General features: G+C 39.0%; 1 protein-coding gene across 2 annotated transcripts in view; it reads right to left on the reverse strand.

Moving 5' to 3' along the window:
• The window catches only part of TUT7 (terminal uridylyl transferase 7), a 66,537-nt gene that overhangs the window by 33,655 nt on the left and 18,700 nt on the right, over nucleotides 1–14,182 (reverse strand). For both annotated transcript variants that reach the window (XM_064579258.1, XM_064579257.1), the window contains exons 11-12: nucleotides 3,727–3,864; nucleotides 751–931 (exon numbers count right to left, since the gene is read on the reverse strand). In XM_064579258.1, the coding sequence (XP_064435328.1) occupies nucleotides 751–931; nucleotides 3,727–3,864 (319 nt within the window). The remainder of the gene's footprint in view (nucleotides 1–750; nucleotides 932–3,726; nucleotides 3,865–14,182) is intronic.

Here is a 14,182-nt window from a genome sequence, read left to right on the forward strand (position 1 = left end):
TAAAGCTTGAAAAAAATCAAGCAAAAATACGAGAATTCCATTTAGGAGGTTCTTTAAGTTATTTCAAGGAGGAGAATTAAGATTTCTAGAGGGGTTTCAACCTCCTGACTTTGCAAAGATGAGAAGAGCTAGTCCATTTAATGTAGTCTACAGGGCACATCAGAGAGCCTTTCATACAATGGTTTTAGTTAAATGAGCCTTCGGTAGAAAAAGTGTTCTCATGAATCAGTTCCAAATGCTACTGTAGATATTCCGATAATAACCAGCCCCTCTTTCTATGAAGAGGAATCCAACGAAGAATTATTTTTCATGAGAAAAAGTATTTTCTCACCTTCATAAAACTAAATGACAACAACAATCCAGGAAAGGACTGAATCTAAAAATCCAGCAAGGAGAACAGTAAAGAGGAAAGGGGGATTCACACATCATGGGGTGGGGTAAAACTCTGTATAAGCGTTTACGTTGTTAAGCAATTTACAAAGAAAGCAGGGACTCAGCCAGCCACTGTTTTAGCTGTTTTTTTTTTTTTTTTAACTAAGACGTTTTACTGCAGTGCTTAAAAAAACCCAGGATGAACAAACAGTTTGGTCCCTGGGAATGACCACAGTAACACATGCAAGATTCTAACTATTTCACTTTCGGGGTCAGGCCTACATTACGTGTGGAGGCTGAAAGGAGAATGAAGTAAAAAGCATGCGGTTAGACTGGTACCTTAAAAAAAGGGAATTACAGATAAACATTTTGAGATACCTTCAATGGCAATGCGCTTTTTGGGCCAATCCTTTGATTCCCGAGATACAGATTCTTTGACACGAATACTGATCACTAAATCAGCCAAATTAAATTCTAAAGCATAGAATCGAAGCATTTCCACCCAGAGCTGCCCAACTGGAACTGACGGGACGTGCTTGGAATCAAACATTAATGATACCTATTAACAGCAAAGAGAAACACACAGGTTAGTCGAGATGTCAGCACAATCTGAAAAATTAGAGATCATTCAAGCAAATTACAAAAAACCTAAAAACCTTAGCAAAGACAGGAATTTGACAATCCATCTAGGTAAATCAATCTAGGTTATATTTCGTTGGTGAGAAAATGGCATTCCTACCCTGCACTCCTGGGATGAGAGCATGTTAAAATCTAACCATCATCATAGGAGCAGACAGGCAATTTTAGGCAACCAGGTGGCACTCCTTATTTTGAAGCCTGAATGACAAGTGGAGAGAAACGTGCCCGGATTGCTACTCTCAGCACGGAGCTCTCCCTGGCGCTGCCGCTGGAGGGCGCGTTTACACTTACACACACAAAAATGGGACGCAGCTATAGGCGGAGAGCAAAAGGCAAAACACTCCTTTCATTTGCTCTGAGAAGCTACATACGCTCACTGAATCTGCCAGGGACAAATGATTTTAAAGTCAACTCTTTTTTTTTTTTTTTAAGGTTTATTTATTTAAGTAATCTCTCTGCCCAACGTGGGGCTTGAACTCATGACCCTGAGATCAAGAGTCTCATGCTGTTACGCCTGATAGAGCCAGGCTCCCCAACGTCAAGTAACTCTTGACATCAGAAATTGATGCAGGGTTTTACATTCACTGACTCTTGACAAACTGGAATATACTGTGATGGACTATACTGGAAGGTGCACAGGACCTAGAATATAAACAAGAGAGTCCAAATACTGACTCTGCCACTTCATGGCTCTTAGCTGCTCTTGGACTTAGCCTCTTCACTCTCCGTCAGAGTGACAGCATAGTGGCTAACAGAACTGGTTTTGCAATGGGACACTTTAGGCTTGAAATCCAACTCTGCCATGTACTAGCTGCGTATGATCCTGGCCAAGCTCTATGCTGTCTAAGGCTCAGTTTCCTCATCTGAACAATGGGGATTACAGTACCCACCTCAGAGGGTTGTTGGGAGGACTGAGTGAGAGAATGTCTGTAAAGAGCTTAGCACAGTGCCTGGCACACATGTTCAAAAAATGGTCGCTATCATTATCTGCAGAGTAGGGATGGTACCACCTATAACACAGGATAGTTATGAGGATTAAATGAGAAACAAGGGAAAGTATCCGGCGGATTTGGTTGCTCTCTGTATTCTTTCACTTATAGTCTTTCAAGTACAAGAAATCCATTTATCATTGAAACATAATGTCACAACTGTAAGATGCTCTTGAGGGGTAATCCAGCTCAACTCCCTAAGTTACAAGAGAAAACTGAAGCCCAAAGAGTTGACATGACTTGTCAAAGGTCCCACTGCTTGTCAGCGGCAGAACGAGCACAATGTGTCTCGATCCCGGTATCTCGCCATGCAATCAATCTCGACCCTATCTAGGTCTTCATTTCTGAAGTGGTAGCATGACTGATCTCTCCAAATAGCACAAAAATGTAAACATCAAGTATTTGCTTGGGCTTACAGCAACAGCTTTTCCTTCTCTAGGTATACGAATCTGTTGCACAACATACTTTATTATACTGAGCTTCAAAACAAGTGGTATAGTATTTTATTAATCACTAAATCCTGACCACAAGTATTCTGTCAAGTACGATAAAGTCATCAGGTAGATTTACAAAGCAGAACTGCCTGAAAACGGAAATTATCTAGGTCCCGAACACTGTAGTTGAGGACACAAAGAAAACCCCCAGAAATTGAAAGCCTCATTAAATTTCACCTCTTTATCCATAAGCCTTATTCAGCATCACTAATGGCTCTTAAGCATCTCACTGAGATGACTTGATAATACCACAATATGGAACTTACAAAACCTTGGACATATCTACACTAGTGGTACTTAAGCTGTTTTTCATTATTGTTTTTATTCTTTTAAAGTAGGGAACGCTTTCTTTTTCAAAAACAAAAAAATGGCAACTAACATTTACTGAGAGCTTACCACTTGCTTGGCACTGAGTTAAGCATTCTAGAAGCCAATGACCCTATGAGAGGGTACCAATATCATCTCCATTTTTAGGTGAGGAAACTGGGGCCCAAGAAGATTAAGTCATTTTCCCATGGACACACAGCCAGGACGTGGGAGAGCTGGGATATGAATTCACAGATTCTGGCTCCACAGCCTGAACTCTTCTCCACTACTGGAACCCCAAGTAGAAAAGAGAAGAAAGTGGTGGTGTTCTGGTGGCAACAGGGGTTGAATGGCACCACTTCCCTTCTCTCTCCAGCGCTCAAGGATTCGAGAAAACACAACTGGAGAATCTATGATTCACCACCATTTCCCCATTTTAAGCATGGACCTGAGGAGCGACAGGACTTGAGTAGAGCGAGGACTAGAATCCTGGTCTCAGAAGTCCTTTGCGGGTATTGCTATCATTTCATCCCAGAGAGTTACGGGGAAGGTTGTGGGGTCAGGGCCCATACACCAATTTGGGGCAGATTCCTATTCTTATTTCTAGTATAATTACATTGCTCAGTTTTGTTTGAAATTTCAATGGCAGTTCTTCCCTTGTGCATAAATTTCCTGCCTCCCCCTAATGGTACTGATGAGGACACTGAAATACATTATATTGAATACTCCTTCACTGTGGATTCAGTGATCTGAATTTTACCTTCTCTCATTACTTGTCTATTTCAAGGACTGAACAAACTAGGGAATGAAATATCCATGAAAGAGTTTAGTTGACAGATGAAAGGAGGACTGATTAACTCACAGACTCCACAATTAACAATGAAATCAAATATAAATGGCAAAATGAACAATGAGAGAGAACAGACCTGTCCCCTTTTAACAGGTACTTCTTTTGGTGTGTCTGCATCCCCGGCGGCATTGTCAATGTATTCCCAGACCACGGTGTCTTTTTGAACATCTTTAAGGTTGAAGTTCCCTAGTTTGTTTAATGAGAATCCTTCGATCTAGAAAAAATTAGACATATACTATTATTATGAGGTAGAAAGGATTTTATAGCAACCAGAGTGTATTAACCCTGGAAGAAATGAAAACACAGCCCACTGAAAATAGAAAAGGTATCAGTTTATGGACTGAGACATCTGTTAATTTAAAAATATTTTTTAAAAGTAAAAAACAAGGTTTTCACGTGCAAAAGAAATGGTGATTTTGTGAGATAATTCTTTAGTGAACAGTCTAAGAGAAGGTAACACAGCCTAGGCCCAAAGCCACGGGTTCTGGAGTAAAACTGCACAGGCCCCAACCTCACCTCCCTTGTGGAGCTGTGAGACTTTCAGTCAGTACCTTCCTCCTGGTCTCAGGTTTCTGTAAAAACGGGTTACACTAGAACTTCCCCTATGAGATAGTTGTGACATGAAATAATGGACACAAACCACTGACACAGCATATGGCACACAGGGAATGCTCAATGTGAGAAACCATTTCTATTGATGCTGCTGAGATGCCAGTTGCTAAAGAACACAGTCTGGGCTCAAAAGGTCTAAGAAATGTGGAACAAAGTTGAACAGATTTCTTTATTGTGCAGGGGGCTTGATCATAGCCTTTAAACTGGTTAATGTAGCTAATGGGTCATGGTGTGGGGTGTGGATGCGGTATCCCGTTTCTCAAATGTATTTCCACGTCAGATGGGACTACTTTTTTGGTTTAGTACACAGAGTGATCCTTCTAAAACATAAGCCAACATTTCATTTTACCTGCTCACAATGGTTTCCTTCTTACTCAGGATAAAATTCAGTCCCTTCCAGGGCCTAGGTAATCTGGCCCTTTGCCACTTCTCTGTCCCATCTTCTCGATACATCCTCCTGGCTCAGAGTGCTACTCCCTCTGCTTTAAAAGCTCCTCCCCTAACAACCACGGAGCCACACTCCCTGGCTGGCTTGTACTTTTAGGGCTCCACCTAAGAAATCCTTGCCCACCCTCAGGCTGCAAAGATTTTTTTTCCTTTTTCTTCTGGGAATTTGATTATTTTATTTTATTTTATTTTGAGAGAGAGCGAGCGAGAGCATGAGTTGAGGGAGAGGCAGAGGGAGAAGGAGTGACAGATTCTCAACTGAGCAGGGATCCCAACAAGGGGCTCGATCCCAGGAGCCTGGGATCATGACCTGAGCTAAAGGCAGACACTTAACCGAATGAGCCACCCAGGTGCCCAGGGAATTTGATAATTGTAACTTCTACATTTAAATCTTTGATCTATTTTGAGTTAATTTTGATGGATGTTGGGAGGTTAAGGGTTGATGTTCATATTTTTTTTCCTTATGAGTATCTAGATTCTCCAGGATCAACTGTTGAAAAGACTTTCCCCCAATGAAATGCTTATGCACTTTTGTTGAAAACAGTATCAATGCTTCCAATCCACAGACTTGGTATGTCTCTACATTTATGTATGTTCTTATTTAATTTTCACAGTAATGTTCTACTGTTCATGTTGGAAGTCTTACACAACTTTTGTTAAATTTATTCTTAATTAGTGTATGTTTTCAAGCAGCATTATATGGCATTTTTCAAAACCATTTTTAAATGTTGCTAATATATAAAAGTACAAATTTTTTAGTATATCATCTTTGTATTCTATGCTCATACTAAATTTAATTAAGCTCTAGAAGTGGTTTTGTAGTTTTCTGAGGATTTTCTATGTAAACCATCATGTTATCCAACATAGAGAAACTTCTACTCCTTCCTTTCAGGTCTTTATGACTTTTTATTTTCTTTCCTTATTGTAATGACCAGGACTTCCTTTAACTATTTGGATAGGCAGTACCTACTGCCAGGGACCTAATCAATAGGGACATTAGTAAGATGTCGGAACTAGAGTTCAGAATGACGATTTTAAAGATACTAGCTGGGCTTGAAAAAAGCATGGAAGATATTAGAGAAACCCTTTCTGGAGAAATAAAAGAACTAAAATCTAACCAAGTCGAAATCAAAAAGGCAATTAATGAGGTGCAATCAAAAATGGAGGCTCTAACTGCTAGGATAAATGAGGCAGAAGAGAGAATTAGTGATATAGAAGACCAAATGATGGAAAATAAAGAAGCTGAGGAAAAGATAACGACTGGATCACGGGGGCAGAATTCAAGAGATAAGCGATACCGTAAGACGAAACAATATTAGAATTAACTGGGATCCCAGAAGAAGAAGAGAGAGAGGGGCATAAGGTATATTGGAGCAAATTATAGCAGAGAACTTCCCTAATTTGGGGAAGGAAACAGGCATCAAAATCCAGGAGGCACAGAGAACCCCCCTCAAAATCAATACAAATAGGTCAACACCCAGACATCTAATAGTAAAACTTACGAGTCTTAGAGACAAAGAGAAAATCCTGAAAGCATCTCGGGACAAGAGATCTGTAACCTACAATGGTAGAAACATGAGATTGGCAACAGACCTATCCACAGACACCTGGCAGGCCAGAAAGGACTGGCAGGATATCTTCAGAGCACTAAATGAGAAAAATATACAGCCAAGAATACTCTATCCAGCTAGGCTGTCATTGAAAATTGAAGGAGAGATAAAAAGCTTCCAGGACAAACAAAAACTAAAGGAATTTGCAAACACAAAACCAGCCCTACAGGAAATCTTGAAAGGGGTCCTCTAAGCAAAGAGAGAGCCTAAAAGCAACATAGACCAGAAAGGAACACAGACAATATATGGTAACAGTCACCTTACAGGCAATACAATGGCACTAAATTCCTATCTTTCAATAGTTACCCTGAATGTAAATGGGCTAAATGCCCCAATCAAAAGACACAGGCTATCAGATTGGATAAAAAAACAAGACCCATCGATATGCTGTCTGCAAGAGACTCATTTTAGACCCAAAGACACCCCCAGATTGAAAGTGAGGGGGTGGAAAACCATTTACCATGCTAATGGACACCAAAAGAAAGCTGGGGTGGCAATCCTTATATCAGACAAATTAGATTTTAAACCAAAGACTATAATAAGAGATGAGGAAGGATACTATATCCTACTTAAAGGGTCTATCCAACAAGAAGATCTAACAATTGTAAACATCTATGCCCCTAACATGGGAGCAGCCAATTATATCAGGCAATTAATAACAAAAACAAGGAAACACACGGACAGCAATACAATAATAGTGGGGGACTTTAACACCCCCTCACTGAAATGGACAGATCATCTAAGCAAAGATCAACAAGGAAATAAAGACTTTAAATGACACACTGGACCAAATGGACTTCACAGATACATTCAGAACATTCCATCCCAAAGCAACAGAATACACATTCTTCTCTAGTGCCCATGGAACATTCTCCAGAATCGATCACATCCTAGGTCACAAATCAGGTCTCAACTGGTACCAAAAGACTGGGATCATTCCCTGCCTATTTTCAGACCACAATGCTTTGAAATTAGAACTCAATCACAAGAGGAAAGTTGGAAAGAACTCAAACACATGGAGGCTAAAGAGCATCCTACTGAAGAATGAATGGGTGAACCAGGAAATTAAAGAAGAATTTTAAAAATTCATGGAAACCAATGAAAATGAAAACACAACTGTTCAAAATCTTTGGGATCCAGCAAAGGCTTTCCTAAGAGGAAAGTATATAGCAATACAAGCCTTTCTCAAGAAACAAGAAAGGTCTCAAATACACAACCGAACCCTACACCTAAAGGAGCTGGAGAAAGAACAGCAAATAAAGCCTAAACCCAGCAGGAGAAGAGAAATAATCAAGATCAGAGCAGAAATCAATGAAATAGAAACCAAAAGAACAGGAGAACAGATCAACGAAACTAGGAGCTGGTTCTTTGAAAGAATTAATAAGATCGATAAACCCCTGGCCAGACCTATCAAAAAGAAAAGAGAAATGACCCAAATGATTAAAATCATGAATGAAAGAGGAGAGATCACAACCAACACCAAAGAAATACAAATGTAAGAACATATTATGAGCAACTATACGCCAGCAAATTAGATAATTTGAAAGAAATGGATGCATTCCTAGAGATGTATAAACTACCAAAACTGAACCAGGAAGAAATAGAAAACCTGAACAGACCTATAACCACTAAGGAAATTGAAGCAGTCATCAAAAATCTCCCAACAAACAAATGCCCAGGGCCAGGTAGCTTCCCAGGGGAATTCTACCAAACATTTCAAGAAGAATTAATACCTATTCTTCTGAAACTGTTCCAAAAAATAGAAATGGAAGGAAAACTTCCAAACTTGTTTTATGAGGCCACCATTACCTTGATCCCAAATCAAAGACCCCATCAAAAAGGAGAATTACAGACCAATATCCTTGATGAACATGGATGCAAAAATTCTCACCAAAATACTAGTCAATAGGATCCAACAGTACATTAAAAGGATTATTCACCATGACCAAGTGGGATTTATCCCTGGGCTGCAAGGTTGGTTCAACATCCGCAAATCAATCAATGTGATACAATACATTAATAAAAGAAAGAACAAGAACCATATGATCCTCTCAATAGATGCAGAAAAAGCATTTGACAAAGTACAGTATCCTTTCTTGATCAAAACTCTTCAGAGTATAGGCATAGAGGGTACATACCTCAATATCATAAAAGCCATCTATGAAAAACCCACAGTGAGTATCATTCTCAATGGGGAAAAACTGAGAGCTTCCCCCTAAGGTCAGGAACACAGCAGGATTGTCCACTATCACCACTGCTATTCAACATAGTATTAGAAGTCCTAGCCACAGCAATCAGACAACAAAAAGAAATCAAAGGCATCCAAATTGGCAAAGAAGTCAAACTCTCACTCTTTGCAGATGATATGATACTTTATGTGGAAAACCCCAAAGACTCCACTCCAAAACTGCTAGAACTCATACAGGAATTCAGTAAAGTGGCAGAATATAAAATCAATGCACAGAAATCAGTGGCATTCCTATACACCAACAACAAGACAGAAGAAAGAGAAATTAAGGAGTTGACCCCATTTACAATTGCACCCAAAACCATAAGATACCTAGGAATAAATCTAACCAAAGAGACAAAGGATCTGTACTCAGAAAACTATAAAATACTCATGAAAGAAATTGAGGAAGACACAAAGAAATGGAAAAATGTTCCATGCTCATGGATTGGAAGAGCAAATATTGTGAAGCTGTCAATGCTACCTAGAGCAATCTACACATTCAATGCAATCCCCATCAAAATACTATCCACTTTTTTCAAAGAAATGGAACAAATCATCCTAAAATTTGTATGGAACCAGAAAAGACCCCGAAATAGCCAGAGGAATGTTGAAAAAGAAAAGCAAAGCTGGTGGCATCACAATTCCGGACTTCAAGCTCTATTACAAAGCTGTCATCATCAAGACAGTATGGTACTGGCACAAAAACAGACACTTAGATCAATGGAACAGAATAGAGAGCCCAGAAATGGACCCTCAACTCTATGGTCAACTCATCTTTGACAAAGCAGGAAAGAATGTCCAATGGAAAAAAGACAGTCCCTTCAACAAATGGTGTTGGGAAAATTGGACAGCCACATGCAGAAGAATGAAACTGGACCATTTCCTTACACCACACACAACAATAAACTCAAGATGGTTGAAAGACCTAAATGTGAGAGAGGAGTCCATCAAAATCCTAAAGGAGAACACAGGCAGCAACCTCTTTGACCTCAGCCGCAGCAACTTCTTCCTAGAAACATCACCAAAGGCAAGGGAAGCAAGGGCAAAAGTGAACTATTGGGACTTCATCAAGATAAAAACTTTTGCACAGCAAAAGAAACAGTCAACAAAACCAAAAGGCAACCGACAGAATGGGAGAAGATATTTGCAAATGACATATCAGATAAAGGACTAGTATCCAACATCTATAAAGAACTTATCAAAAGCAACACCCAAAGAACAAAGAATCCAATCAAGAAATGGGCAGAAGACATGAACAGACATTTTTCCAAAGAAGACATCCAAACGGCCAACAGACACATGAAAAAGTGCTCAACATCGCTCGGCATCAGGGAAATCCAAATCAAAACCTTGATGAGATACCACCTCACACCACTCAGAATGGCTAAAATTAACAAGTCAGGAAAGGACAGATATTGGCGGGGATGCGGAGAAAGGGGAACCCTACACTGTTGGTGGGAATGCAAGCTGGTGCAGGCACTCTGGAAAACGGTATGGAGGTTCCTCAAAAAGTTGAAAATAGAGCTACCATACGATCCAGCAATTGCACTACTGGGTATTTACCCCAAAGATACAAATGTAGGGATCTGAAGGGGTACGTGCACCCCGACGTTTATAGCAGCAATGTCCACAACAGCCAAACTATGGAAAGAGCCAAGATGTCCATTGACAGGTGAATGGATAAAGAAGAGGTGGTATATATATACAATGGAATATTATGCAGCCATCAAAAGGAATGAGATCTTGCCATTTGCAATGACATGGATGGAACTGGAGGGTATTATGCTGAGCGAAATAAGTCAATCAGAGAAAGACATGTATCATATGATCTCACTGATATGAGGAATTCTTGTTTGTTGTTATTGTACATTCAAAACTTCCTATCTAGTGAGTTAACTTATTTTTTCTTTTTATTTATTTAATTATTATGTTAATCACTATACATCATTAGTTTTTGATGTAGTGTTCCATGATTCATCGTTTGCGTATAACACCCAGTGCTCCATGCAGTACGTGCCCTCTTCAATACCAATCATCAGGCTAACCCATCCCCGCCCCCCCCAGAACCCTCAGTTTGTTTCTGAGTCCATAGTCTCTCATGGTTCATCTACCCCTCCGATTTCCCCCTCTTCATTCTTCCCTTCCTCCTATCTTCTTCTTCTTTTTTTTTAACATATAATGTACTATTTGTTTCAGAGGTACAGGTCTGTGATTCAACAGTCTTACACAATTCACAGTGCTCACCATAGCACATACCCTCAACAATGTCTATCACCTGGCCACCCCAGCCCTCCCACCCCCCACCACTCCAGCAACCCTCAGTTTGTTCCTGAGATTAAGAATTCCTCGTATCAGTGAGATCATATGATACTGTGTTCTTTCTTCTTTTCTCATGAGTCTATCAGGGGCTTATATTACTGATCAAACAGTTGGCCTTGTTTTCTCTATTGTTAGTGTATTTTCTCCTTATTGATTTTGCCCTTAGCTTTAATACTTCCTTTCTTCAAAAACTTACTTTGGGTTGGGACACCTGGGTGGCTCAGTCAGTTGAGCATCTGACTCTTGATTTCAGCTCAGGTCATGATCTCAGGGTTGTGAGATTGAGCCCTGCCTCAGGCTCCTGCTCAGCCTGAGTTGCTTGTCCTTGTCCCTCCCCCTCTGACCCTCTGCTCATGCTCATGCTCTCTAAGATGAATATATAAAATCTTTAAAAAAATAAGAACTTACTTTGGGTTTATGTGGCTCTTTCATTTCTGGCTTCTTGTGAAAATTTAGGTTACTGACTTTAGACCTTTCTTTTAAATTTAAGCATTCAAAGCTATAAATTTCCCTGTGAACACTAATTTAGCTGCATCTCACAAATTTGGATGTACTGTGTTTTTATTAAAATTTAGTTCAAAATATTTCTAATTTCCTGTGTGATTTCTTCTCTGACCCATGGATTATTTGTAAGTACACTGTTTAGTTTCCAAATAGATATGATTTTCCTACATATGTTGCCATTATTATTTCTAATTTAATTCCATTGTGGTCAAAGAATATATGATTTCAATCTTAAAATGCATTGAAACTTTTTAAAACAGCATATGGTCTACCTTGATAAAAGTACAATATGCATTTGAAAAAAAAAAAGTGCACTCTGAAGTTGTTGGGTGTAATGTTCCACAAATATCAACTAGATCCAGGTTGTTGTCAATAGTGTCTGTCAAATCCCCTAAATCTTCACTTACGTTTTGTTTAGCTAATACATTAATCACCTGCTGAGGGGGTGTTATAATTTCTTACTCTGATGGGATAGATTTTGTCAATATTTGGCTCATGTTTTTGGTGCTCTCTTAATAGACACAAACATTTAAGATTGTTTTGCCTTTTTGATGAATTGACCTATCATAATGAAATGTCCTTTTTTGTCTTTGGATAACATTTCTTCTCTTAAAATTGATCTCATCTGATATTGTAGAGCTTTAGTTTGACTTTAACCCCCCCCCCCCAGCTTTATTAGTATAATTCACAAAAACTGGTATATTGTATATATTTAAGGTATATAATCTGATGATTTGATATGCATACACATTATGAAATGATTAATTAATCACTAGTTTCTGATGAGTAGTTGGCCAAATCATTGTTCATTTAGGTAAGGTGTTTCTCTGCCTGCTTTTAAGTTTTGCTTTTTATTTTTGGTTTTGACTATCATGTGCTCTCCATGCTTCTCTTTGAATTTATCTCATTTGAGGTTTCTTCACCTTACCGAGTCTATAAATCTCTTTTATCAAATTTGGGAAGTTTCTGGCTCTTTTCCTGTCCCATCCTCTTAATCCTCTCCTTCTGGGACTCAAATTACCCATAGGTTACATTTTTTTTTTAATTGTCCCTAAGTCCCTGAGGTTATTTTTTCCAAATATTTTTCTTTTTCTTCTCCAGATTAATTTCTATTCATCTATTTTCACTTTCACTGACTATTATGTCACCTCCATTCTATGTCCATCCAGTAAACTTTTTATTTAAAAATAATGTATTTTTCACTTCTAAAATTTCCACTTGCTTCTCTACATTTTCTATTTCTCTAGCTGATACTTCCTATCTCTTCATTTATTGCAAGTATGTTTTCTTTATCTCATGGAGCATACTTATTAATAACTTTTTTTTTTAAAGATTTTATTTATTTATTTGACAGAGAGAGACAGTGAGAGAGGGAACACAAGCAGGGGGAGTGGGAGAGGGAGAAGCAGGCCTCCCGCAGAGCAGGGAGCCCGATGTGGGGCTCGATCCCAGGACCCTGGGACCATGACCTGAGCCGAAGGCAGACGCTTAACGATTGAGCCACCAATAACTCTTTTGTGTTATTGGCGCCCAATAACTCTTTTAAAGTCTTTCAGAGTTCCCATATCTGGGGCATCTTGGTTTGGCAACTGGATTTCTTTTCTCTTTTCCTTTTCTTTTCCCTTTTCCCTTGAGAGTGGGCCCCATTTTCCTTGTTCTTTGTATATTGAGTAATTTTAGATTGCATTCTGGATACTGTGATCCTATATTGTATTATGAAAGTTTTGGATTCTTTAAGTTACTCCAAAACATGTTGATACTTTTGTAGGTAATTAACTGGACTACATAAACTGCAGACTGTCTCTTCTCTGGTGGACGGCAATTCTGATCTCAGTTCATTTTTCTAAGGCTTAGCCTTAAGCCTGTTTTTAGTCTGCTTTACATATGTGTTTTGGAACTGTGTCATTAATTTTGGAAAATTCTGTCATTATTCCAAATTATTTCTTCTGTTCCTTTCTTTTTCTTCCTCTGATACTCCCATAATACATACAACTCTTAGTAATTGTCTTGCACTTCTTAGGTATTCTGTTCCATCTTTTTTTTTTTTTTTCATTCTTTTTTTTATCTCCTTGTTTTTCAGTTTGGGAAGTTTCTGGTGAAGAAAGCATGATTCTTTCCCCCCACCTGTGTCCAACCTACTGATGAATCCATCAAAGGCATTCTTCATTTCTGTTACAGACTTTATTTCTAGTATTTCCTTTTGATTTTCTTAGAGCTTCCATCTCTCAAGTTGTGTTACCCATCTGTTCTTGCATGTTCTCCATTTTTTTCCATTCAAGCCCTTAGCATATTAATCCTAGTTGTTTTAATTTCCTGGTCTGATAATTCCAATACTTGCTCTGTCTCTTTAAACTATGTCTTTTTGCCTTTTAGTATGACTCGTAATTTTCTTGTTGAAAGCTGGATGTAGGGGTGCCTAGGGGGCCCAGTTGGTTAAGGGTCTGCCTTCAGCTTAGGTCATAATCCCAGGGTCTTGGGATCGAGCCCCACATGGGGCTCCCTGATCAGCAGGGAGCGTACTTCTCCCTCTGCCTGACATTCTGCCTGCCTGTGCATGCGCATGCTCTCTCTGTTAAATAAATAAAATCTTAAAAAAAAAAAAAGCAAGCTGGATATATGTACTCGGTAAAAGGAACTGAGGTAGAAAGGCCTTTAGTGTGAAGTTTTATTTATTAGGAGTTAGGCTATGTTTACTGATTGTTGTAGCTGTAGATGTCAAGAGGCTAAAACTTTCTCTGGTGTCCTTGTTTTTATCTTCCCTGTTGTTTTTGGGTTTCCCAAAAGATTTCTTGTGAACTGAGGTCTTTCCA

The sequence above is a fragment of the Mirounga angustirostris genome, unplaced genomic scaffold, assembly GCF_029215605.1.
Source record: "Mirounga angustirostris isolate CCGP_5_RB_7025 unplaced genomic scaffold, mMirAng1.0.hap1 SCAF_15, whole genome shotgun sequence".
In the NCBI taxonomy this organism is placed as follows: domain Eukaryota; kingdom Metazoa; phylum Chordata; class Mammalia; order Carnivora; family Phocidae; genus Mirounga; species Mirounga angustirostris.